The sequence below is a fragment of the Lampris incognitus genome, chromosome 4 (assembly GCF_029633865.1).
Source record: "Lampris incognitus isolate fLamInc1 chromosome 4, fLamInc1.hap2, whole genome shotgun sequence".
NCBI classification, from domain to species: domain Eukaryota; kingdom Metazoa; phylum Chordata; class Actinopteri; order Lampriformes; family Lampridae; genus Lampris; species Lampris incognitus.
Genome location: NC_079214.1, coordinates 9,431,860 through 9,455,436, shown reverse-complemented (window position 1 = coordinate 9,455,436; position 23,577 = coordinate 9,431,860). Strand labels below are relative to the sequence as shown.

The 23,577-nt window shown below is 47.8% G+C and overlaps 1 protein-coding gene across 1 annotated transcript in view; it reads left to right on the top strand.

Moving 5' to 3' along the window:
- mybpc3 (myosin binding protein C3) overlaps positions 1-23,577 on the top strand; it is a 67,855-nt gene that overhangs the window by 25,229 nt on the left and 19,049 nt on the right. The window contains exons 8-21 of the mRNA XM_056278811.1: positions 56-109; positions 2,551-2,714; positions 3,217-3,349; positions 3,535-3,537; positions 9,415-9,539; positions 9,689-9,794; positions 11,214-11,380; positions 14,569-14,734; positions 14,873-14,979; positions 15,093-15,122; positions 15,254-15,393; positions 20,449-20,608; positions 21,227-21,331; positions 21,985-22,173. Coding sequence (XP_056134786.1) covers positions 56-109; positions 2,551-2,714; positions 3,217-3,349; positions 3,535-3,537; positions 9,415-9,539; positions 9,689-9,794; positions 11,214-11,380; positions 14,569-14,734; positions 14,873-14,979; positions 15,093-15,122; positions 15,254-15,393; positions 20,449-20,608; positions 21,227-21,331; positions 21,985-22,173 — 1,649 coding nt within the window. The remainder of the gene's footprint in view (positions 1-55; positions 110-2,550; positions 2,715-3,216; positions 3,350-3,534; positions 3,538-9,414; positions 9,540-9,688; positions 9,795-11,213; positions 11,381-14,568; positions 14,735-14,872; positions 14,980-15,092; positions 15,123-15,253; positions 15,394-20,448; positions 20,609-21,226; positions 21,332-21,984; positions 22,174-23,577) is intronic.

Here is a 23,577-nt window from a genome sequence, read left to right as displayed (position 1 = left end):
GCCGTGCAGCGCCGGCAAAGGTCCGAGTGTTTTCATGATGCTGATGTCTCCACAGTAGCACAGACGGGGACTCGGGAGAACTGGACTTCAGCGCCTTGTTAAAGAAGAGGTGAGAACCAACACAGGAAACATGACCGAATGCTGAAGCCAAAACACTATAAACTATTGATTATAAACTCTGTCTCTCTCTGTCTCTGTCTCTCTCTGTCTCTGTCTGTCTCTCTCTGTCTCTGTCTGTCTCTCTGTCTCGTCCATCTCTCCAGAGAGTAAGGTCATTTCTCTTCGCTCTAGCGAAGCTGCCTTGCTGCCAGGTTGCTTGTACTAATCTGATCCCTAACAGATTTGAGTGTCGGCTCATATGAGTTGGGGTGACCAGATTTGCTCCATCACAGTTTCGCGCCCTAGAATTTGACCCTTAATTTGGGATTTTTCTTTTTTTGGTGTGACTGTTATGTCACCTTTTTTTGGGTTTTTTTTTTGTATCTTTAAGCTCTGAAAACCTCCCCAACAGTTCACAATGAAATAGAGTTGCATATGTTATGAGCGTACACCAAGATTTTCTTTTTTTTGTGCATCCAGGTGGCACAGCGGTCTATTCCGTTGCCTACCAACACGGGGATCGCCGGTTCGAATCCCCGTGTTACCTCCGGCTTGGTCGGGCGTCCCTACAGACACAATTGGCCGTGTCTGCGGGTGGGCAGCCGGATGCGGGTATGTGTCCTGGTCGCTGCACTAGCGCCTCCTCTGGTCAGTCGGGGGGGCCTGTTCAGGGGGGAGGGGGAACTGGGGGGAATAGCGTGATCCTCCCACGCGCTACGTCCCCCTGGTGAAACTCCTCATTGTCAGGTGAAAAGAAGCGGCTGGCGACTCCACATGTATGGGAGGAGGCATGTGGTAGTCTGCAGCCCTCCCCGGGTCGGCAGAGGGGGTGGGGCAGAGACCGGGACGGCTCGGAAGAGTGGGGTAATTGGACAAGTACAATTGGGGAGAAAAATCCAAAAAAGAAAAAAAAGATTTTATTTGTTTTGCTCTCAACATCTACACACATCCCAGTCTGGGGTTTTGGAAATCTAGTCACCCTACCATGAGTTCACCACATCTAACTTAACACCGGTGTCTTCCTATAATCGATCCTGTGGACAATATCACACCCCCACCTGTTGTAGGTGCTGCATTGTGACTACTTCCACTATCCTTAACACACATAGATAAAGCCATCCATCCATTATCCAAACCGCTTTTCCTGCTCTCAGGGCCCCTGCAGGGCTGCTGGAGCCTATCCCAGCAGCCACTGGGCAGCAGGCAGGAAGACACCCTGGACAGGCTGCCGGTCCATCACAGGGCCGACACATTCATACCTAGGGACAATTTAGTACGGCCGATTCACCTGACCTGCATGTCTTTGGACTGTGGGAGGAAACCGGAGCACCCGGAGGAAACCCACGCAGACACGGGGAGGACATGCAAACTCCACACAGAGGACGACCCGGGACGACCCCCAAGGCTGGACTATATTACACAGTGGCACAGTGGTTAGCACGGTCGCCTCACAGCAAGGAGGTCCTGGGTTCGAGCCCCGGGGTAGTCCAACCTTGGGGGTCGTCCCGGGTCGTCCTCTGTGTGGAGTTTGCATGTTCTCCCTGTGTCTGTGTGGGTTTCCTCCCACAGTCCAAAGACATGGAGGTCAGGTGAATCGGCCATACTGAATTGCCCCTAGGTGTGAATGTGTGTGTGTGTGTGTGTGTGTGTGTGTGTGTGTGTCTGGGCCCTGTGATGGCCTGGCGGCCTGTCCAGGGTGTCTCCCCGCTTGCCGGGATAGGCTCGGCGACCCGAGAGCAGGGTAAGCGGTTTGGATAATGGATGGACGTTACTTCCGTCACCTCTTTTTAAGTGTTTCCACCCACACTTCAGGCATTCATACGCTTCACTCTGCAAAAGAAAATCACCCCCCCGACTCATCTTGACTTATTCATAATCAGCCCACCTGTCACGATAAAACTACCGTCTCAAACCCACCAGTAAGCTGCCTGGCTGACGTCACATATCGAGGAAGACTCTGTATAGAGGCCCTTTCTAACTGCAGTTTTACCAGCCACCACGACATGACATTCAGTCCCCAAAAGCTGACATTCAGTCCACCATTTCCGTCTGCATTTCTACTGGCGATTAATGTTTTGGTGTCTCTTGAAGTGCTCCGGATCTGTGTTGTGTGTCTCTAATCCATCTGGTTTGTTTCGCCATACCTGCTGCGTTGGTCCTGCTTCTGAGTGAGCAGCAGTTTTTTAAAAGCATCCAACCGGTAAGGAACTGCTGACTTTGTCGTTTTGCCGTCACGCCATAACAGTTCATCCGTTTTTTTCCCGTTGCCCGTGTGCTTTGAGTGGAATCCGTAGAGCATTTTGAACTATGTTGTGATGGTTGCTTTTGAATAAATCATGTCGCGCAAAATGTTAGCGTTACTTGCGTTATAGACCTTGGCTCGGGAAATAACAAGACTGGTCAATTTCCTCTGTCTGGACTGTTTTTTTTTTGTTTTTTTTTTTTTACCAGAGCCGTCCAAGTGAGCACAGGGCCCGATGTGGATGTCTGGGCGATTCTCAGCAAAGCCCCAGCTACTGAGTATGAGAAGATCGCCTTCCAGTATGGGATTACGGACCTCCGAGGCATGCTCAAGAGATTGAAAAAGATGAAAAAAGAGGAGAAAAAAAGTGCAGGTTAGTGTAGAATTTTATCCCCCCCCCCCCCCCAATTGTATCCGGCCAATTACCCCACTCTCCCGAGCCGTCCCGGTCGCTGCTCCGCCCCCTCAGCTGATCCGGGGAGGGCTGCAGACTACCGCATGCCTCCTCCCATACATGTGGAGTTGCCAGCCGCTTCTTTTCACCTGACAGTGAGGAGTTTCACCGGGGGGACGTAATGCGTGGCACCCCGATCGACCAGAGGAGGCGCTAGTGCATCGACCAGGACACATACCCACATCCGGCTTCCCACCCGCAGACACGGCCAATTGTGTCTGCGGGGATGGCTGACCAAGCCGGGGGTAACACGGGGAGTCTCGAACCTAAGATCCCTGTGTTGCTAGGTAACGGAATAGACCGCTACGCTACCCGGACGCCCCAGTGCAAAATTTCTATCGCCACTCACTCTCTGAATTTTGATAGCTATACAACTATGGTGACATTACATTATTAATGACAAATCTGTGGTACTCTACAGCTTTCCTCAAAAAGTTGGATCCTGCCTATCAAGTTGAGAAAGGACATAAAATCAAATTAGCCGTGGAGGTGGCCAATCCAGATGTTGAAATAAAATGGCTCAAGAACGGACAAGCGATTCAGCCAACTGGAAGGTTGGTCTCTTTTCCTCCCTGCTTCCTTTGACTAAATCTCTCTGGACAACACAGAGCACAAAACAAATACAACTATGACCCGTCGTTTTGCTAATGCCATCTTCCTCTTCTTTTCTCCTCCTCCTCTGCTCCCCCCTCCCATGTGTGGCTGGACTCGCTACCTTGGCACTTCATCGCATTGTTAGCAAGTAAGTGTCCACGGCAAAGCAAAATGGGTGTGGGTCCTTTGCCACTTGGCGAATAATTTGGAGCTGGACGTTAGAAATGTTACAAGGACTTTCTCTTCCAGTGCAAACTGACACAGTCGTGCTCCTCTGTTATTCAGCCGCTGCTGACATTCCTGGGCCCGGAGCAAATTCTCCCATGAAAACCGTCCAAGTGTATGGAGTTTTGCTCTCGGTTCCAGGACATGTTGTACCTGTTTTTATTGGCACTTGGACCACTCTCCCAGCTTTTTTAAAATCAGGTCCAACACACCTCTTGGCGTTCTGCCAAACAGTAACTCAAAGGGTGGAAACCCTGTGGAGGCCTGGGGCACCTCCTGCGCTGCAAATAACAGCGGATCCAACAAATTATCACAACTGTGACCATCCTCGTGCATTAACTTACGAATTATGGCTTTCTCTCCGTGAGCCTGTCTCTTTGGGGGTGATACAAACTTGTGCGAATCGATTTTATACCCAATAACTCGTAGAGTTCGCATAGTGGTCGTGACAAGTGATGCGCCCTGGTCCGTCAGAATCTGTTTTGGGAATCCAACACAGGAGATCCTATGAAATAGTGCCAGCGCAATGCTTTTAGCTGAGATGCTGCACGATGGCACAGCTTCGGGATAGCGCGTTGTGTAATACACTATGACTAACACAAAGCGATATCCCCGTGTGCTCCGATCTAATGGCCCTAAGAGGTCCATGCCAATACGCTCAAACAGAACCTCAATTAACGGTAATTGGATAGCTGACAGGTTTACCGATTGACATTCCCAGCAGGATGCACATCACTGTGAATGCCCGGCCCGTAAAATCGAGCCATTATTCGGTCGAGTGTTTTATTATAACCGAGGTGACCTGCCATGGGGTTGTGATGGGCCCACCTGGGAGATCGGTTCCCAGCGACCTTTCAGTACCAGCAATTGAGTGGTCTCTTGCCTGGTTTGAGTGTCGCGACTTACTCGATGTAACCTGTCTCTAATAAGTGTAAATCCGAACCTAATGAAAGTGGCCGCAACAGGTGGGCACTAACCTCGCCCCGGACTTAACGCTTTTTCCACCAATAGCTTTTTTTCAATGGCCACCAGCGGATAGGTATGAATATTCCCATGCACACATCGCATTTCCAACCCTGATGCCTCTACCAATGCCCCAGGCTAAATCGGGCTTTGTTGGATCAGCCTCTGCGTTTAGCCCGTGTCCACCAAAGCCTGATATATATACCCCCTTGCATACATACCGGTATGTTGTACCTCCCATCTGGACCGGGCGAGGGGTCTGAGGGGCCAAGAACCTGGACCCCCTCCATCAGCGGACACAACTTCCACCAGTGGCCCGGCTTCCTGTACCGCCAGCAATCCTGACCTGATGTTCGAGGAGCCCCCTGTGGGTCGGTGATGGCAGAGGCTGTAGCTGGGCCCTGTGGATTAGGGAAGAAAGCGGTGTTAGATCAGGGATGAGGTGTGTAAAGTATGGCCTCTGTACAGATGTGTGTGTCTGCATGTCTGTGTGTGTGGGTGCGGGTATGTGGGAAGGGCAAGGTGGTCCGCCGCCAGGGCGATGGCCTTGGCCAGGTCCTCAGGACAGTGGCACTGGATCCAGTCGGCCACAGCAGGTGGCAGGCAAGTGACAAATTGCTCCAGAGCCACTTGGTGGATGATGTCGTTGATGTCCTGCAGGTGGATGATGTCGTTGATGTGCTGCAGGTGGATGATGTCATTGATGTCCTGCAGACCTGGTTGTAGCCACTGTCTCGCTGCATCGAGGAACTGCTGCACCAGGATGAAGGGTAGCCAGGGTCCTTCAGGCCGAGTATCCTGAACCGGCTCTGAGTATCCTACTGGCATCAGTCCGACCCGGTCCAGGACAGCTCACCTGATGGCTCAGTATGCCCCCTGGGAGGATGCCGGTAACCCATTCCTCCTCCGGCTACCTGCACACCGACACTGTGCCTTCAAAGATGTCCAAAAATGACTCTGGGTCGTCAGCGGTTGTCATCTTAGGGAGGACGATCTGGGGCTGATGAGACATGGGAAGCATCCAGATGACCCCCGCGGGTAGCTGAAGGGGAGTGCACCAGCTCCCTCAGGAGAGCCCAGTCTTCTGCCTGCTGAGCAGCTAGCTCTTGCATGGCTTGGGTTTGCTGGTGCTGCATCCAGGTCTGGCTCTCCTGGAGGTTGGTGACTCGGTGGAGGGCTCACCTAAGCAAGGTTTCTTGTGGCTCCATCTCTTTTCTTCACCCATATGGGCCACTACTGTGGCAAGACTGTTGCCAGTGGACGGGTTCAGAGATGGAGGATGGACACAGTTTAGCGGAAACACTGGCTTTCGTTACACTATCTACAAAGGTAATTGTCTTTTTCCCTACGCTGCATGGGCTGGTCCTCAGTGGTCCTGGAGTGTCTCTCTGGAGCTTTCTCCTTCTCTGTTTGCGTTCTGTTTCTCTTCTCTATGGTTCACCTTTGTTCACTTGTGTTTCTTACCAGTGTGTCAGTCCAGGACCCAGCTTTACTGCAGAATAATAAAGAGCAGGTTGTTAGACTTGCACACCTATTGCTGACCATCAGTCAGCCTCGCTATCGTGTCTGCTCCCCCGCGACCCACGCCCCCTCCCTGCTTGCAGCCGAGGCTAAACCACACCCCACTACCACAATGGGCAACCATGACAACGTGGCGAAGTTCAGGCGGATCCTTTTGGTTTCAGAACTCCCAAAACAACTATATACATACAAGTCATTATTCAACTAATAAATGTTATCATTTAGTCAACTTCAAGTAAGTGTCCACAAGAGAGTCACAGAGAGTTGAATCAGTTCATCTGGACATAATGTTTCATCACTCATCCAAGTGACCTCTTCAGTCTCAACTGACTGCAAAGTATCCCCACCCTTATAAACTACACAGTGGCATAACGACCGAGACCAACCACCAGTTTCATATTCAAATTGTCGTGACCGTTAACTAGAGTTTCAGTGGCAATATGTACTTACAGGGGTTGTCCTAACTGGGCGTTTGTCAAACGGGTCTGACCCTTTAGCCGAGCGGTTAGCGATGTCGCCTTGTGGTGCATTACACCCCGTATCGAATCCCGCACCGGGCAAGAAAATAACCGGTTACATTGGTGGCAGCGGTGGGATCCGGAAGTGTGCAGATCCTCAGAAGTCTCTTTGGAGCGCGGGAAGAACAAAGCGCGAGGGCGCGCTTCCGGGAGAGGGTGACGACTGTAAACTACTAATAAGACACGTTAGCCCCTAGCTAACGGGTCTGACCCTTTAGCCGAGCGGTTAGTGGCGTCGCCTTGTGGTGCAGTACACCGCACCGGGCAAGAAAATAACCGGTTACACTACTTACCAGAGTACGCGTTTCGCACATGCGCTAGGGTTTTAATGACGAATTATAAAGACGAGGGTAACGACCGACCTCTTCACACGGCCTCTCTTCAAAGTCGGCGTCCATTTTTGTTTACCAGCGTATGCGCAGTTGCCCCCACCGGTCCGCGCGGGCAAAAAAAAAAAAGAAAAGAAGAAGAAGGTCGGTACGCGGGTTTTTTCCCCGCCTTTTCTCCCCAATTTGTATCTGACCAATTACCTCGCTCTTTTTGAGCCGTCCCGTTAGCTGCTCCACCCCCTCTCTGCCGATCCGGGGGCGCCCCGACCGGCCAGAGGAGGCGCTAGTGCAGCGACCAGGACATATACCCACATCCGACTTCCCACCCGGCGGGTGGACACGTCCGCCCGCGCGGACCAGTCGGACATCCGGTACGCGACATCCGGTACACCTCCTGATGACGAAATTTACGTCACGTGGACCTCCGCGGCTCGCGGACGCGGTAGGTATACGCGTCAGGCCGGGACTCCGCAGTCTGTACCCATTTACAGGCCAGTGGCCACTCTTTCTTTGAACGAGGACGTGCACGTCCTTGATAGTGTGACGTACACGAATAAGTAGACACGCTGGCCCTCGGCTTAACGGGTCGGACCCCTTAGTCGAGTGGTTAATGTTGTCGCTTGTGGAGTGAGACACACGAGTTCGCGCCCCGGCTGTGGCGGCAGTTCCCGGGCTGCCCCCCTGCAACAGGGAGCAGCGCTGGTTTGAAGGGGAGGGGGGTCAAAGAGGCCATCTGTGAAGAGGGAATCACCAGGAGGCCTGTAAATATAAATGCAATACCAAATAGCGCCACAGGGGGAGTCCTCCTTTTTGCTTTGTTGTGACGCGCTAGAGAGGGGGCGTTCTCAGTGCTGCCCCGACCAACGTCCCCAAGAGCCAACTCTCACCGTGACAGGTTGGTGCAGGTTATAATTTTTGTTTTACTGTTCCTGTATGATCGGTGGGCATCGTGCCGTGGAGACTTGGCGTTGTATGACCGATGTATGAACTACAGAATAAAGTAGCAGCGTGAAAATTCTAGTTTTCTGTCGACTGAGCTATTCGGCTATCCCGGGGCTCTTGCTAACTAGCCACATGCTGCTAGCTCTCCACCTACACCAGCCCAGTGGCGGATCTAGAGATTTTTTTCCTGGGGTGGCAAAGGGGTTGGCAAGACTGTGTCCCAGAGGTGGCAGCTGCCACCCTGTAGATCCGCGCCTGTGAGGGGGGAGGGGGGGATTCTAAATCGGCGACTTCTGTTTGAGATGAGCTTGGTGCGGGTCTCATTGACCTTCGCCATGCGTGTACATAAAGTATACTTTAAAAACATATTATCTGATTTATAAATGGGGTGGCAACAGGGGTGGCAAGACTGTGCCCCAGAGGTGGCAGCTGCCACCCCTTGCCACCCTGTAGATCCGCGCCTGACACCAGCCCAGTGTTACTCTGAACCGAGGGGGGGGGGCTAAGAGTATATCAGTCACCATCTTACAATGCTGTGACTGTTACTATTCCCCAATCCTCTGTGAATACTACACATGGCCATTGTAACTCTAGTTAATGGTCACACCTATTTGCGTATGAAACCAATCGTTGGTTTCGGTCATTATGGCACAATTGTTTATAAGGGTGGGGACACCTGCAGTCAGTTGAGACTGTAGAGGTCACTTAGATGATGATGAAATCATCCATATCCATACCGCTTATCCTGCTCTCAGGGTCACGGGGATGCTGGAGCCTATACCAGCAGTCATTGGGTGGCAGGCGGGGAGACACCCTGTGGACAGGCCGCCAGGCCATCACAGGGCCAACACGCACACACATTCATACCTAGGGACAATTTAATATTTTTTTGTATATATGGCCAATTCAGCTGACTTACATGTCTTTGGACTGTGGGAGGAAACCCATGCAGACACAGGGAGAACATGCAAACTCCACACAGAGGACGACCCGGGACGACCCCCAAGGTTGGACTACCCCGGGGCTCGAACCCAGGACCTTCTTGCTGTGAGGCGACCGCGCTAACCGCTGCGCCACCGTGCCGAGTGACGAAACGTTTCTTTCGATAAACGTTGTGTCCAGATGAACTGATTCAACCTTCTGGGATTTTCTTACCTGGGTTATCGAGCATGCATAAAGACATGTCCACAAGAGAGCTAATGTAGACCGTGATTTTGTAAAATTTAGGTGGATCTTTTTGATTTCAGAGCTCCCGCATAGGCTATAGCATATAGCCCATGGCGCTATATGCTGCGTTTCCTATGAAAAACTTTTCATCGACCTAATGTTTTTTGTTTTTCACACACACAAAAAAGAGAGTTGTCCCGTTAAAAAAACAAAAAAAAAAACCTCAACTATCTTGTTTCATGTCCAAAACAGTAAATTAGGTGAGCTGGTATGACAAGAAAGACACCCAACCATTTGACACCGTCTAAAGATTTGGAAATAGGTTTGTGAGTTGTGACAAATGTTCTGTGTGTTGTTGAGGTACATCTTTGAGAGTGTCGGAAACAAGCGCTACCTGACCATCAACCACTGCTCCCTGGCTGATGACGCCAACTACACCTGCGTTGTAGGAGAGGAGAAGTGCACCACTGAGCTCTTTGTCAAAGGTACGTCTGATTCACATGTCATCCAAAACACCGACATCAGACACAGCACAACATTTGGAGGGGAAAGAAAGCCCACGCTTGTGTCGTGATTTTACCATCATGCCCACTTGTTTTTCTCATTTCTCTCATTCTGTGTCTGCCCTCCCCAGAACCTCCTGTCCTGATCCTGAAAAACCTAGAAGATCAAATGGTCATGAAGGGAGAGCGGGTGGAGTTTGTGTGTGAGGTGTCAGAAGAAGGAGCCCATGTGAAATGGTTAGATGTTTCAGTTCACGGAAACTGTCAAAGTCAAGTTCCTGCTCATTGTCAAAACCCCACAAATCAAATTCGCTGGAATCACGTTTCTGGAAAGTAGCATAGCGGTCTAGTCCGTTGCCTACCAGCACGGGGATCGCCAGTTCGAATTCCCGTGTTACCTCCGTCTTGGTCGGGCGTCCCTACAGACACAGTTGGCCGTGTCTGCGGGTGGGAAGCCGGATATGAGTATGTGTCCTGGTCGCTGCACTAGCGCCTCCTCTGGTTGTTCGGGGCACCTGTCCGGGGGGGGGGGATGGGGAACTGGGGGGAATAGTGTGATCCTCCCACGCGCTACGTCCCCCTGGCGAAACTCCTCACTGTCAGGTGAAAAGAAGCGGCTGGCGACGCCACACGTATGGGAGGAGGCATGTGGTAGTCTGCAGCCCTCCCCGGGTCGGCAGAGGGGGTGGAGCAGCGACCGGGACGGCTCGGAAGAGTGGGGTACTTGGCCGGGTACAACTGGGGAGAAAGAGGGGGAAAAGCCTGCCATGTTAACACACTGACACCACCGACAGCAACTCTGAGCCTTCAAGTTTGTGAAGTTATTCAGAGTCGGTTGTGACTTGATCTCACAGGAGAACAACTGGGGAGTGGTGAAGCATAGGGTCAGTAACACAAGTATGAATTTGTAGCTTCATGTTCATATTTCATCCCAAGTTCATTTCTCTCATGGGTCCAGTTTATTTGCTCAGTCATTTTAAAGCAGTTTTCTGAGCTATTGTTACTCGGTGCACATTCCTCAGGTGCCCCGGTAGACGGTATTTGGGTTGCTCAGCCAAGTGCTCATGTGCTGATAGACAGGTGGCCGCCCATAGAGCGGCCTCCTATAAACAGAAACACTTTCTGTCATTGTTGGCAGTAAATTACAAGCCCAGTGAAAGGGTCACCGAGGTGTTTTGGCACATTCCATGTGAACTTTATCTGAGGGAGAAAGTCAGGGCAAGTATTTACTTCTGCAACCAAACTATTTTTCTTGGAGTAGAGCCTAAAGATAAACCGTTACGTGACCGCATGCTAAATTATGGGGGGGGGGGATCTTATTGCGTTTAGGCTACTATTAAATTGCAATTGAGGCATCATTTAAAACACTAAGACCTAGAACTTTACTATTGCTGAAATCAAGAAGCTCAATGCCTCAAATGTGCCCTTTTGAATGGGACATTAGAGCTCGGATTAATCAATGCAAAGTCCTTCAAGTCATTTAAAATGTATTTCCCGCTGTCAGCATTGACTTAGCATAACCTTACTCTTAGGTGTTACTACAGTATTTAGCAAAGGTATCCACTTCCTGTATCATTGACCTGTGTAGCACTCATTCAAGTTAGCTAATAAGCTCAGTTTGGGGGATTTTAACGCTCGGCATAAATATCTGTGCAGGGAGAAAGATGGTGTGGAGTTAACAAGGGACGAGTCCTTCAAGTACCGCTTCAAGAAAGATGGCCAGAAGCATGTACTGATCATTAACGAGGCCACGAAGGAAGACTGCGGCAATTACAGAGTTAAAACCAATGGGGGCGAGTCCATGGCTGAGCTCATGGTGCAGGGTGAGTACGCCAACGCGAAAACATACCAGGGAGAGAAGGGACCCCGACCAAAACAAGTCATTCATGGAGTATGCCCTGCCAAAGAGCAAACATAGGGGTATTTTGCCCTGGGCAGGAACACACAATGACGACTAAAGAGGTCGAATTCAAGATTCAAATGTCCCGAATACATGTCGTCCTGCTCCAGCAATAAGTCACATGGCCGTGTCACTCTTGGCGTGCTCCTCTGCCTTGAGATAAGGCAGTCCTTGCCATTACCCGCACCGCCTAGCCAAGGTTACTGCCGAGACTCGTGTCCAAATGCCAGCTAAACTTAGAAGACATACCCCATATTTTATCTGACAGACACAGGTCTGCAAAGGAGACACCCCCCCCCCTTCTCTCTCTCTCTCTCTCTCTCTCTCTCTCGCTCGCTCTCAGGTGCTGTTTTGTGGTGTAGGTGATATAGTGTCTCTCTGCACTATATAAACATTTGTTTTATCATATTATAAAACTTAGGCTGCCCATGACAAGAAACGTGCAGGGTTGATGTTTCAGTAAATTCCACCAAATGTTATATTAATATCATATTAAGTAATGTGATATATGTATATATATATATGTATATAATGATATGTTAAGTAGCAAATGTGTCTTGTCTGGAATGAAATCAGACTTATTTATGAGGCACACCAGTGATATTTTTTACCCATTTACAGAAATTAAGTCTTTCTTACGATAACTTTAAATATCTTTATGACCTTGAAGTATGTTTTATTGATGGACGGTAGATTTCTCTCAATTTTGGCAAAGCAGTCTGGTGACAATGATGTGCCATGTCGTCCTCAGGATAATCTAAGTTTGATGTTAATTATCTTATAATACAGCTAGATAAGATAAAGTAATGTTTTTTTCTTAGAGATGATGACATGCCCGGTTATACTCTGCACCATAGGATGTTTGTAAAATAGATTTGCTTCGTTCAATCTCAATCCACAGGCCATCCTTTCGGGAAAAAATTGATGGGGACGATTCAAATTCAACCCTAAAGAGATGTGGGAACAATCTGAACCTTTTAGAAACTATCAACTGTTTCCATATTTTGTCACTACCAAATAACCATCTCACCTTAGTCTCATCAGGGTATACAGCAGAGGTGGTACCATTACGCTACACAAAACCCTCCCAACCATCACCAATAACCATTCAGCTGTGGTCATATTGTGACTTTCATGGTCTCTCATACTGCCATCTACAACATTTACAATCATCCTGTACTTCAGGCTGTTTTTGTATGTATAAATTATACATATACATATATATAGTATTTTTTTTCCAGAAACCATCAATAGTGTTGATAAAAGTGCTCAACAAATGAGGAGTGGAATGTTAAGATAGATGTAGAAAAAAAACTTATCACATTGTTTCATCACATTGGCAGCTGATGAGTGTGTGACGCACGAAACGAGTGTGTACTACAATGTATTAAAGTTGTTTTCCCTATATCTATTCAATTCAATTCAATTCAAAACTTTATTGCAGACTCATGGTCCATAACAGACAAAAAAACATTTATCTTAGTATATATATTTAAATATATATATATAGGTCCATAGGGTTAGTGGTTGTGTCAGGAAGGGCATCCGGCATAAAATTTTGCCAAATCATTATGCGGATTGACAAGACCATACCGGATCAGTCGAGGCTCCATACAGAATTGGCTGAGGCCCGGGTTAACAACGGCCACCATTGGTACTGTGCCCTCACAGGGTACCGATGAAAACTGTACAATCCACTGCGGCGGCCCCTGAAAAACGGAACAGGATGAAAGAAGAAGATATATATATACACACACACAGTCTACTCACATGAATTTTTGGATATATATATGTATTAAGCTTAATATTCCGCCGCTCCTCATTTGTTTTGCACTTTTATCAACACCACCATTGATGGTTTCCGGGAAAAAAAAAACCCCGCTGTATGCACCATTTCGACTGATCCTCAAGATCTTCGTCCCTACGAGTCCAGTCTCGGTTCATCTGGCTTAACAATCAAACGCTGTGCCTGCCAAGAATTACCAGCTGACAATGAGAAGCAGGGATCAACACCTCCGTCCAACAACACGGCTCCCATTATAGTTCCATTCCAAACTCATTTGCCCTCGCTGGCAGTCAGCTAGCACCAAGCTCCAGTCACCTTTCCCAGGAGCAAAAACCCCACGATGAACCCCACGTCCAACGATTCTGAGGACTTAACCCTCCTGTTGTGTTAGCGCCACATCTGATCCATTTTCAAGTGGATATTGATAGTATGGCATGCAGCATTAGAATATTCTGGAAAGTTCTGTGGATCAAATTGTACTCAAACATTAGCGGTGTAATGTAAGTTGAACGTGGTCCTTTGACCGCATGATAGAAAAGGCAAGGCAACTTTATTCATATAGCACATTTTATACACAAGGCAGACTCAATATGCTCCACATAAAAAAAAAACACACAATAAAAAAGGATTTAACAAGTAATTCATACAAAGATTCAAGATTCTTTGTTACGTCTCTTTATACAAGTATGGTAGAGTAAAATTCTTGTTTCGGCTTTTATACTTGTATAGTGACACGTAACAAATAAAGACTCTTGACTCTTCTGATGAATCACTTGTTAAATCCTTCTTTATCATATATGTTTTGACGTGACATCTAAATCAAAGAAAAGAATAAAATCAGGTTTACCACTGCAAAAGTCAAAGTGCAAGGTTTGCAGTTTAGCAGAAAGCAAAGAAAGCTGAGATTTTACAGTTATGGGCAGATAATAAATTAGCTCTACTATGGTAAAACACTATTGGGGTGATAACTCTTGTCTTTCGAGTTAACACGTGGGTCAGATATGACCCGCCAACACAAAAAGTGTGTTTCCATTTTCTAACACATTAGCAAGGTAAATCAGCACCAGGCTCATGGATAAAAAGCATCTCATTATTTCCTTATGAGCCCTTTCTCTTGCATCTGCTGCTACGGTGCAACACAATAAAAGTCAAGACGTGGGACACTCGTCATTCTAGCTTGGTGTAATTTAGTCTCTCACGTCACATTGCGTCTCATTTTGTCTTCTCGCACCACTCACTTCAGGGCTGCAGTACACATACTCAGGTCCTCAAATAAGGGAAGCTGTCGTCTCTGTTCTCTAAACTTTCTTTTTCTGACTACCCAGAGAAGGAATTTGAGGTCTACCAGAGCATCGCTGACCTCACGGTGAAGGCGAAGGACGAGGCCGTCTTCAAGTGTGAGGTGTCGGATGAGAGTGTGAAGGGCATCTGGTACAAGAACGGCGTGGAGGTGAAGCCCAATGACAGAACCCACATCACCCATATCGGCAGGTGAGGGCAGCGTTGTGTTGGCGTCGTCTGCATACGTCCGAACTTCTCCTCCCTTGTGTTGAAGAGGGTGTTGTTAGGCACGCCGTGCGACCGTTGGCAAAACTGTGTAATGTCTTGGGCTTTCTTTGATGACGCCAGGATTCACAAGCTGACCATCGACGACGTCAAACCCGAGGATGAGGGAGACTACAACTTTGTGCCGGAGGGCTTCGCATTCAGCCTGTCTGCCAAACTCAATTTCTTGGGTAACGCCTAACCTTCACCGCAACAGTGAAAATGACCACACCCTGGAAGGGTCATTTTTACTTGGAAGTGATAGCTCATCCCTGTCTTCTTCTCTTTTCTCTTCTTCTCTAAGAGGTGAAGATTGATTATGTGCCACGCCAAGGTATACAACTCCACATTTACTTTCTTTTATTTGTATTGCACAAACTAAACCGTGACATTTAAATGGTGCCAAATGAGAAGTGTCGGTTTATTTTATAATCGCTATAAAAAAACCTTTCTAATGTCTCCAAGATCCTCCCAAGATTCACCTGGACTGTATGGACCGCACTTCTGAGTCCACTATAGTGGTGGTCGCGGGTAACAAACTCCGCCTGGATGTCCCGATCACGGGGGACCCGGCGCCTACTGTGGTCTGGACCAAAGGAGAGAGGGTAAAACATGCTCTGCTGTTATTTACCAGCCTAAGGCCCTGTTGTCCACAAGTGTCCCATCTGTTTAGAAACACAGTAGGAAAGGGGGTGTCCGGGTAGCGTAGTGGTCTAATCCAGTGGTTCTCAACCTTTTTGGGGTCCTGGACCCCCTGCGTATTTTTGATCTACCCTGAGGACCCCTCCACCTGATCTTGGGGGAGGGGGGTTGCAATTTGATAGGAACAGTAGAAACTGCATTTTAAATTGCATTATAGCATTTATTCACTCTTTGGGGCAAAAATAAGAGCTTTCAGTTGTAACTTAGATATAGTTAACAAAACAGAATTCTTATGCAGTAACTTTCAGATATATGTAACAAAACAGAATTCTTATGCAGTAACTTTCAGATATATGTAACAAAACAGAATATGTATTCAGTAACTTTCAGATATATGTAACAAAACAGAATATGTATTCAGTAACTTTCAGATATATGTAACAAAACAGAATATGTATTCAGTAACTTTCAGATATATGTAACAAAACAGAATATGTATTCAGTAACTTTCAGATATATGTAACAAAACAGAATATGTATTCAGTAACTTTCAGATATATGTAACAGCATTTTTATGCAGTAACTTTTAACAATGCAAACGGGAGCGAGATCTCTTATTAAAATACAATAAATTACACCTGTGAAACAGATGTAATTAGAGAAAAAAGCCCTGTTACCCTTTATAGTTTAGGTAGATAAAGGTCTCAGTCACATTTGAGTAAAATAATCCTATTTCTATAAATGTCATAGGATCTTTTTTTTTTAAAGATATTTTATTTTCACGGACCCCTTGCAATTACACCACGGACCACTAGGGGTCCGCGGACCCCCGGTTGAGAAACACTGGTCTAATCCGTTGCCTACCAGCACGGGGATCGCCGGTTCAAATCCCCGTGTTACCTCCGGCTTGGCTTGGTTGGGCGTCCCTACAGACACAATTGGCTGGGTATGTGCCCTGGTCGCTGCACTAGCGCCTCCTCTGGTCAGTCGGGGCGCCTGTTTGAGGGGGAACTGGAGGAAATAGTGTGATCCTCCCACGCTTTACGTCCCCCTGGTGAAACTCCTCACTGTCAGGTGACAAGAAGCGGCTGGCGACTCCACATGTATGGGAGGAGGCATGGGGTAGTCTGCAGCCCTCCCCCGGATCGGCAGAGGGGGGTGGAGCAGCGACCGGGACGGCTCGGAAGAGTGGGGTAACTAGCCAAGTACAACTGGGGAGAAAAAGGGGGGGGGGGATACAGTAGGAAAGGCTTGTCTAGAAGCCCGAGGCATGCTACTGAGAAAGCATCGTCTCTCTGACAGTCCAAAAAACAAAAACAAGAAAAAGTCACAAGGTTTCTATTGTCACAGTGTCGCAGAAATACACACTGAGAAACTATTCCCGCTCATTACACAGAAATGTCCAAGTAATATACAAGTAAAACAGATGTAATTGAACTATGATGGGATAAAGTCACATTGTACCAAACAAGTATTTTGAATCCTTTGTGTCAGCGGGGATGAATAGTGATTACCTGCTGGAATAAGGGGACTATCTTTACTATAGTCATGTTACTCAGTAGGACTTTCAATATTCACATTATATTCAAGTTTAACAGATAATTACTGTTCATCCCTGGTGACACAAAGGATTCATAATACTGGTTTGGTACAATGTGATGTGTGTGAATTTATCCCATACTGTGTTGATGTACATCATATTTAACATCACATTTATAATGACAAGGAGGCGAACTGGAGATATAGAAAATACCTACTTTGGGGCGTCCGGGTAGCGTAGCGGTCTATTCCGTTGCCTACCAACACGGGGATCGCCGGTTCGAATCCCCGTGTCACCTCCGGCTTGGTCGGGCGTCTCTACAGACACAATTGGCCGTGTCTGCAGGTGGGGAAGCCGGATGTGGGAAAGTGTCCTGGTCGCTGCACTAGCGCCTCCTCTGGTCGGTCGAGGCACCTGTTCAGGGGGGAGGGGGAACTGGGGGAGAATAGTGTGATCCTCTCACGCGCTACGTCCCCCCGGCGAAACTCCTCACTGTCAGGTGTAAAGAAGCGGCTGGCGACTCCGCGTGTATCGGAGGAGGTGTGTGGTAGTCTGCAGCCCTCCCCGGATTGGCTCGGAAGAGTGGGGTAATTGGCCAAGTATAATTGGGGAGAAAATGGGGGAGAAAATCCCCCCCCCCCAAAAATACCTATTTTACTCATATATTATTCCGTAGTTATCACTCATCACCGTTTATTTTACTTATGGATTACTGTCATTTCTGTGTAATGAGTGGTCCGTCATTTAAAGTGGATTACTTCTGCAGCAACACATCATCAGCAGGGTGATTTATCTTATGACAGCCTGTAGCAAGTAAAATGTCTCCTACCACATCATCTTAGCAGATGGTGGCCCAGCGTATACTCAGTGGCGTTATAGTGCCCCTCCGGCCAATTAATCTGGGTGGTTTCCCCGGTGAGACTGCTTTCATTCCTCTCACCCATCTGACCAGGTAGGACGCCACTAACATGTGAGCTGGCCTCAGGTGGGGAGGCAGAGCGCTGGGCATGCTTGTCAGGGAGGGTGGGGGGGGGGAGAAACGGCCTCTCTCTCTCTGTCTCCTTCTCTTCGTTCACCGCTTTGCTCTGCTTACATGTAGGCTAGTTCTGTTAAACCGGAGGGAGAGGAGAAAGGACGACCGGCATTCTGTTGGACGTTGAAGGATCAGGAAGTAAGTGTGGATTCAAGTATAAGTACACATGTCCTGGTCTGTGCATTTCCCACGTACCTTCTCACCGGTCGCCCGTGAGATCTGTGCTGTCCTGAGAATGCATCAACCCCACCTCTCTTATACCGTACGGAGGGATAGCTGTCTGTCCCGTCTTGTGCCGTTTCATTTCATTTTGCATATTTTGCAAGCCGCATCTTTTCTGGCTTGGCACTTTTTTTTTGTCTTCATCCATTCTTCCATGCATTTTGACATTTTAATTTTCAAGCCCATACTACACTATCCCTTAGCCCTTATTATGTTATGCATAATGGATAAAGTGCTATGTGTCTGTCTATACCTCTACCATTAAGACCGTGAAGCAAGTCCTACAGAAGTTCCACTGTTCACTTCATATATCGCATTCCACATAAAATTACCAATAATAATAATAATAATGATAATCATTTCAATTGTATTTATAATAAGCCCACTGCACTACTGCTCAGCCGCCAGAGGGGAATCAGTATCATATTCCCAAGAGGGCTGTCATATTAATATTGAAGTATTGTGTTAGAATATGTCTGTGTGATGTACAGCAGTTGTCAGTGAATAAGCTGCTGTAGTATACGAAGGGAATACTGCAGATGCAGATAGTTGCATGGTCTGTTACTTCCACGGTGGCTGTCGTCGGCCACACAAGATGCACTGCATGTTTTACTTTGACTGTGTCCTTACCGGCGTCCACCTTTACAATGTCACACATGGCACTCAGTGCAGGGAGAAGACTGCATGTGGCTTTCAGTTGTGTCAGTCCATGTCTGTGAGGTAAGAGCATGTTCCCGGTCTTCCTTCGGACAGGCATCCCAGAGGAGGCTCAGAGCAGGGCAGTAAGTATGCCCATCACAAGTGCTGGGGAGGGATTGCACTGGAACCACTTGGAGCGTTAGGAGGGGTTAGTGTAATAAATACAGACGGGCGACAAATGAGAGGAAAAACCTGAATGCTTGACCCCTGCAGTGAGGGGGGTCCGGGGGCTCTGTTGTGCTGTGGGGGGCATTTTCCTGGCATGGTTTGGCTCCACTTGTCACCTTGAGAGGGAGATTCTTTATTGAGCCCCGTGGGGAAATTACGCTCTGCATTCAACCTGTCCTAGCTGTGCAGCTAGGAGCAGCGGGCAGCTGCAGCGCCCAGGGACCAACTCCAGTTCCTCTTGCCATGCCTTGCTCAAGGGCACAGACAGGAGTATTAACCCTAACATGCATGTCTTTTTGATGGTGGGGGAAACCGGAGCACCTGGAGAAAACCCACCGCAGACACGGATAAAACATGCAAACTCCACACAGGGGACAACCTGGGGTGACCCCCCCAAGGTTAGACAACCCTGGGGTTCGAACCCAGGACCTTCTTGCTGTGAGGTGGCAGCACTAACCGCTGCGCCACCGTGCCGCCCTTAAGAGAGAAGGATCACTGCACATCAATACAAAGTTATTCTGAGTGATCACCTTTATCCTATGATGAGACATTTCTATCCCGATGGGGGTGGTCTCTTCCAGTATGAGTATGACAATGCCCCCATCCACAGAGCACGAGGGGTCATCGGTGTGTTAGACGGCGCTTTCCACCAACATCATCAGAACACCAGATGAGGGAATATCTTCTGGAAGAATGGTGACCATCCCTCCAGTAGAGTTCAGAGACTTGTGGAATCTATGACGAGGAGCACTGAAGCTGTTCTGGAGGCTCGCGATGGCCCCGACACCTTACTAAGACACTTTATGTTGGGTTATACTCTAATTTGTCACCCGTCCGTCTATTTAAACAATAAAATGGAAGCTTACAATTCATTCAAGATAAAATCTGAACTCCTAAATTTTACTACAAAAAGAGCTCCTCGCCAATCAAAATATGGAGAAGCACTTCAAGTCAAACCATTGAACCTGAAGAATTATGAAACACTCTCCAGCACAGGTCCCGCATCTGCATGGCTGCATCCGGACTTGTATTTTTTTGCAGGTTGACTTTGAAAAGCATGATCTGTTCAGCCGTTCCCGGGGAGTTTGTGTTTGGAGGAGGAATGACACACTTGTGCGTGTACATAAAGGCGGAGAACGCGGCATTCTGTTTACACAATAAGCAGCAATTTGTGGTATTGCCTCACTAGATGAACTGAAGGTCCTCAGCCCAGAGTTTCAACTTTACACAGTAACCACTTCAGCTGTAATCAGTCTACAGCGAGCCCCCCCCCCCCCATCTAAAGATGATGTATTGAGGCAGTATCCAAAATAGTGGTACTGGTGGCATATCTCACCTGTTGTCTTGGTGGTTTAGGTGATGGCAGAGGGAGATGGCAGAGTCCATGTGGAGAGCACTAAAGGCCATTGTATATTCACCATTGAGGGGACTGAGAGGCAGGATGAAGGCGTTTACTCTGTTGTTGTTCGCAACCCTGCTGGGGAAGATACTGCTGATATCAACGTCAAAGTCGTCGGTAAGACGGAGCAACCTCATTTCCAGTGCTGCCAGCCTTCAAAGCGGAGTACAGATACTCATCTCTGTACTTGTCAATTGTCTCACACACACACACACACGAACATGCCCACACACGTTCTCCTACTTCTATCTTTGTGAGGACCCCCGTTGACTACACGAATTCCCTAGCCTTTAAATCTGACCGTAGCCATCGGAACTACATGTCTAACCTGAACCCTTACCCTAACCCTAATCCTAAACCCAAATCCTACCCTTAAAAAAGGACCTTAAAAAAGTGAGAACCGGACAAATGTCCTTGCTTAAAAATCCAACTGCTGCTCAAAAAGATAGAAGAACAAGTACACACACAAATATAGGCACTATCTAGCTATAAACACTATAAACTACATAAACTGTGTATAGCTATAAACAGTATATAGCTATAAACATAGTGGAGGATGATACAAAAAGTTAAGGGTGTCCCCATACCCACAGTGTTTAAGGTGGAGCGTGTTTTTCTCCCAAAAGCATCGGCTTAATGTCTCTGACCCTCCCTTACAGAAAACTATTGATGATGAGGATGGTGTTCACGATGTGCCTTGTTCTTGTTCCTCTTCCTCTACTTCCCGTGCTCCAGATGTTCCAGATCCTCCCGAGGCTCCCAGGATCATCAGTGTGGGAGAGGACTCCTGTATTGTCCAGTGGGATCCACCTCTTTTTGACGGCGGGCAGCCGGTCGTCGGTAAGAACATGAGGACGACGAGGGTCCAGATGCATTTACTGAAGAATTCCCCTTAACACGGCGATTTGGCTAAAAACAAAATTGACCACTTGCCAAATTCCTCCATGTCTCCCTTGTTTGCTTTTAATATTTCCAGTGAGCTTTTAAAAATGAGCTCCGACGCCCAACAACTTCAGTTTCACATCAACACGTTAAATAGGCTGTCGCCAATTTCCCTTTGAACAGACTAGGTGTGTTTGCCGATGGTTTTATTTGTCAAGGTGAAAGAGCCGCCTCCCATTAAGTTAAATCAATACAGAGCACTTCTGAAAGTCAGATTTGGGGTTTGGCAAGAGGGATAAAATAATAATAAAAAAAACCAATTTGCCCTCCAGTCACTAGAGAGAACAGGAATTTGTTGCACAGCTTCCCCAGTGACATCTTTCCATTTCCTTTTCCTCTAGCGATGTCTCTGTAAGTCAAGCATCATCCCTTGTCATCACATCAAATCTGCTTCTGTTGCTCTTGCTGAGCTGCTGGCTTGTCGCTGGAAAATAGAGACGCTTGCCAAGTGTCGATTGATGGATTGTCTTGTCAATCATTATTCTGCAAATAGTCAATTCCCAATGGGGAAAAAAGAACAACACAAAAAAGGCCTCTCTTTTGGTACTCAGGATACGTGCTCGAGAGAAAAAAGACGAAGAGCTACAGGTGGATGAGGCTGAACTTTGACCCTTACCCTGAAACCACCTATGAAGCCAAGAGGATGATTGAGGGCGTGGCCTATGAAATGCGAGTCTATGCTGTCAACGCCATCGGCATGTCACGCCACAGTCCTGCCTCCCAGCCTTTTATTCCAGTTGGTGAGTCTCCTCTCGTTGCTTCTCATTCCCATCATCGATCGTACAACATTAAACAACAGTTGTTGTTGAGTTTGTTGACTTACACTTTTGTTTGTACACATGTGGGTTAGGGGAGGGCAGCAGAAGCATATTCATTCACAGTCATTCTCTACAGCAGACACAGTAATTGGGACTTTTTTGAATCCTCACTCACAGGCCATTCATATTTTGCATGATCGCACTGGGAGGCCGTCATGGAGAGAAGTACTGTAAAGCAGCATAACGGTACTGTGTTAGAATAACAGTTAACAATGTCCAGGCATATAGTGTCAGCTCAGCCACTGGAAGACCTCACCTGCTCATTCATAGCATTAAACCCCCTCCAGTTTGTCCGTGGAGTAAAACATAGTGACATCACAGTCGGCAGGAAAAAAAAGTGAAAACTTCCACTGAGCTGTTCGAGGGTGAAAACCGTGTTTCAAATGAACACATTTTGGGGTGTCCGGGTAGTGTATTCCATTATCTACCAACATGGGGGTCGCTGGCTCGAATCCCCGTGTTACCTCCGGCTTGGTCGGGCGTCCCCACAGACACAATTGGCCGTGTCTGCAGATGGGAAGCCAGATGTGGGTATATGTCCTCGTGGCTGCGCTAGCGCCTCCTCTGGTCAGTTGGGGTGCCTGTTCAGGGGGGAGGGGGTACTGGGGGGAATAGCGTGATCCTCCCAAGTGCTACGTCCCCCTGGTGAAACTCCTCACCCTCAGATGAAAAGAAGCGGCTGGCGACTCCACATGTATCGGAGGAGGCATGTGGTAGTCTGCAGCCCTCCCCAGATTGGCAGAGGGGGTGGAGCAGCGACCGGAAAGGCTCAGAAGAGTGGAGTAATTGGCCAGATACAATTGGGGAGAAAAAAGGGGAGGGATTATAAAACAAAAACAAAAAAACATTTATTTCGTCCCAATTAAACGTTTTACCCCACTGGTTGGAATGCAGACATCGGGGATCATGGTGAAACCTTTGAGAAGGCTGTAGCTGACTGAGAACAGGTAAGAGAATAGCTTTTGATTTATTTCTCAGAGCTGCCTATGATGAGCTCTTGTGAACCCATCTCATAAGAAGAGTTGAGTACAGATAGATGGGGTCACATATGGGGCTAACCACTGGTGTCTAAGTCTAGCACTACTCGCATCTATTTCCATCTGGTCGTAGGTACAGGTCCATAACTTTGGAAAAAAAATCTGCTTTGGCAGGAGTTTTGGCTTTAAAAAAATACTCAGCTGAAAGTCCATGTGCCACAAAATGTCATGTGGTACATAGTAGTATTTGTACATGTGTGAGTGAGTGTTTGGATGTATATATGTAAAATATACATTCACTGAGCACTTTATTAGGAACACTAAGGTTCTCCCTTTGCCTTCAAAACAG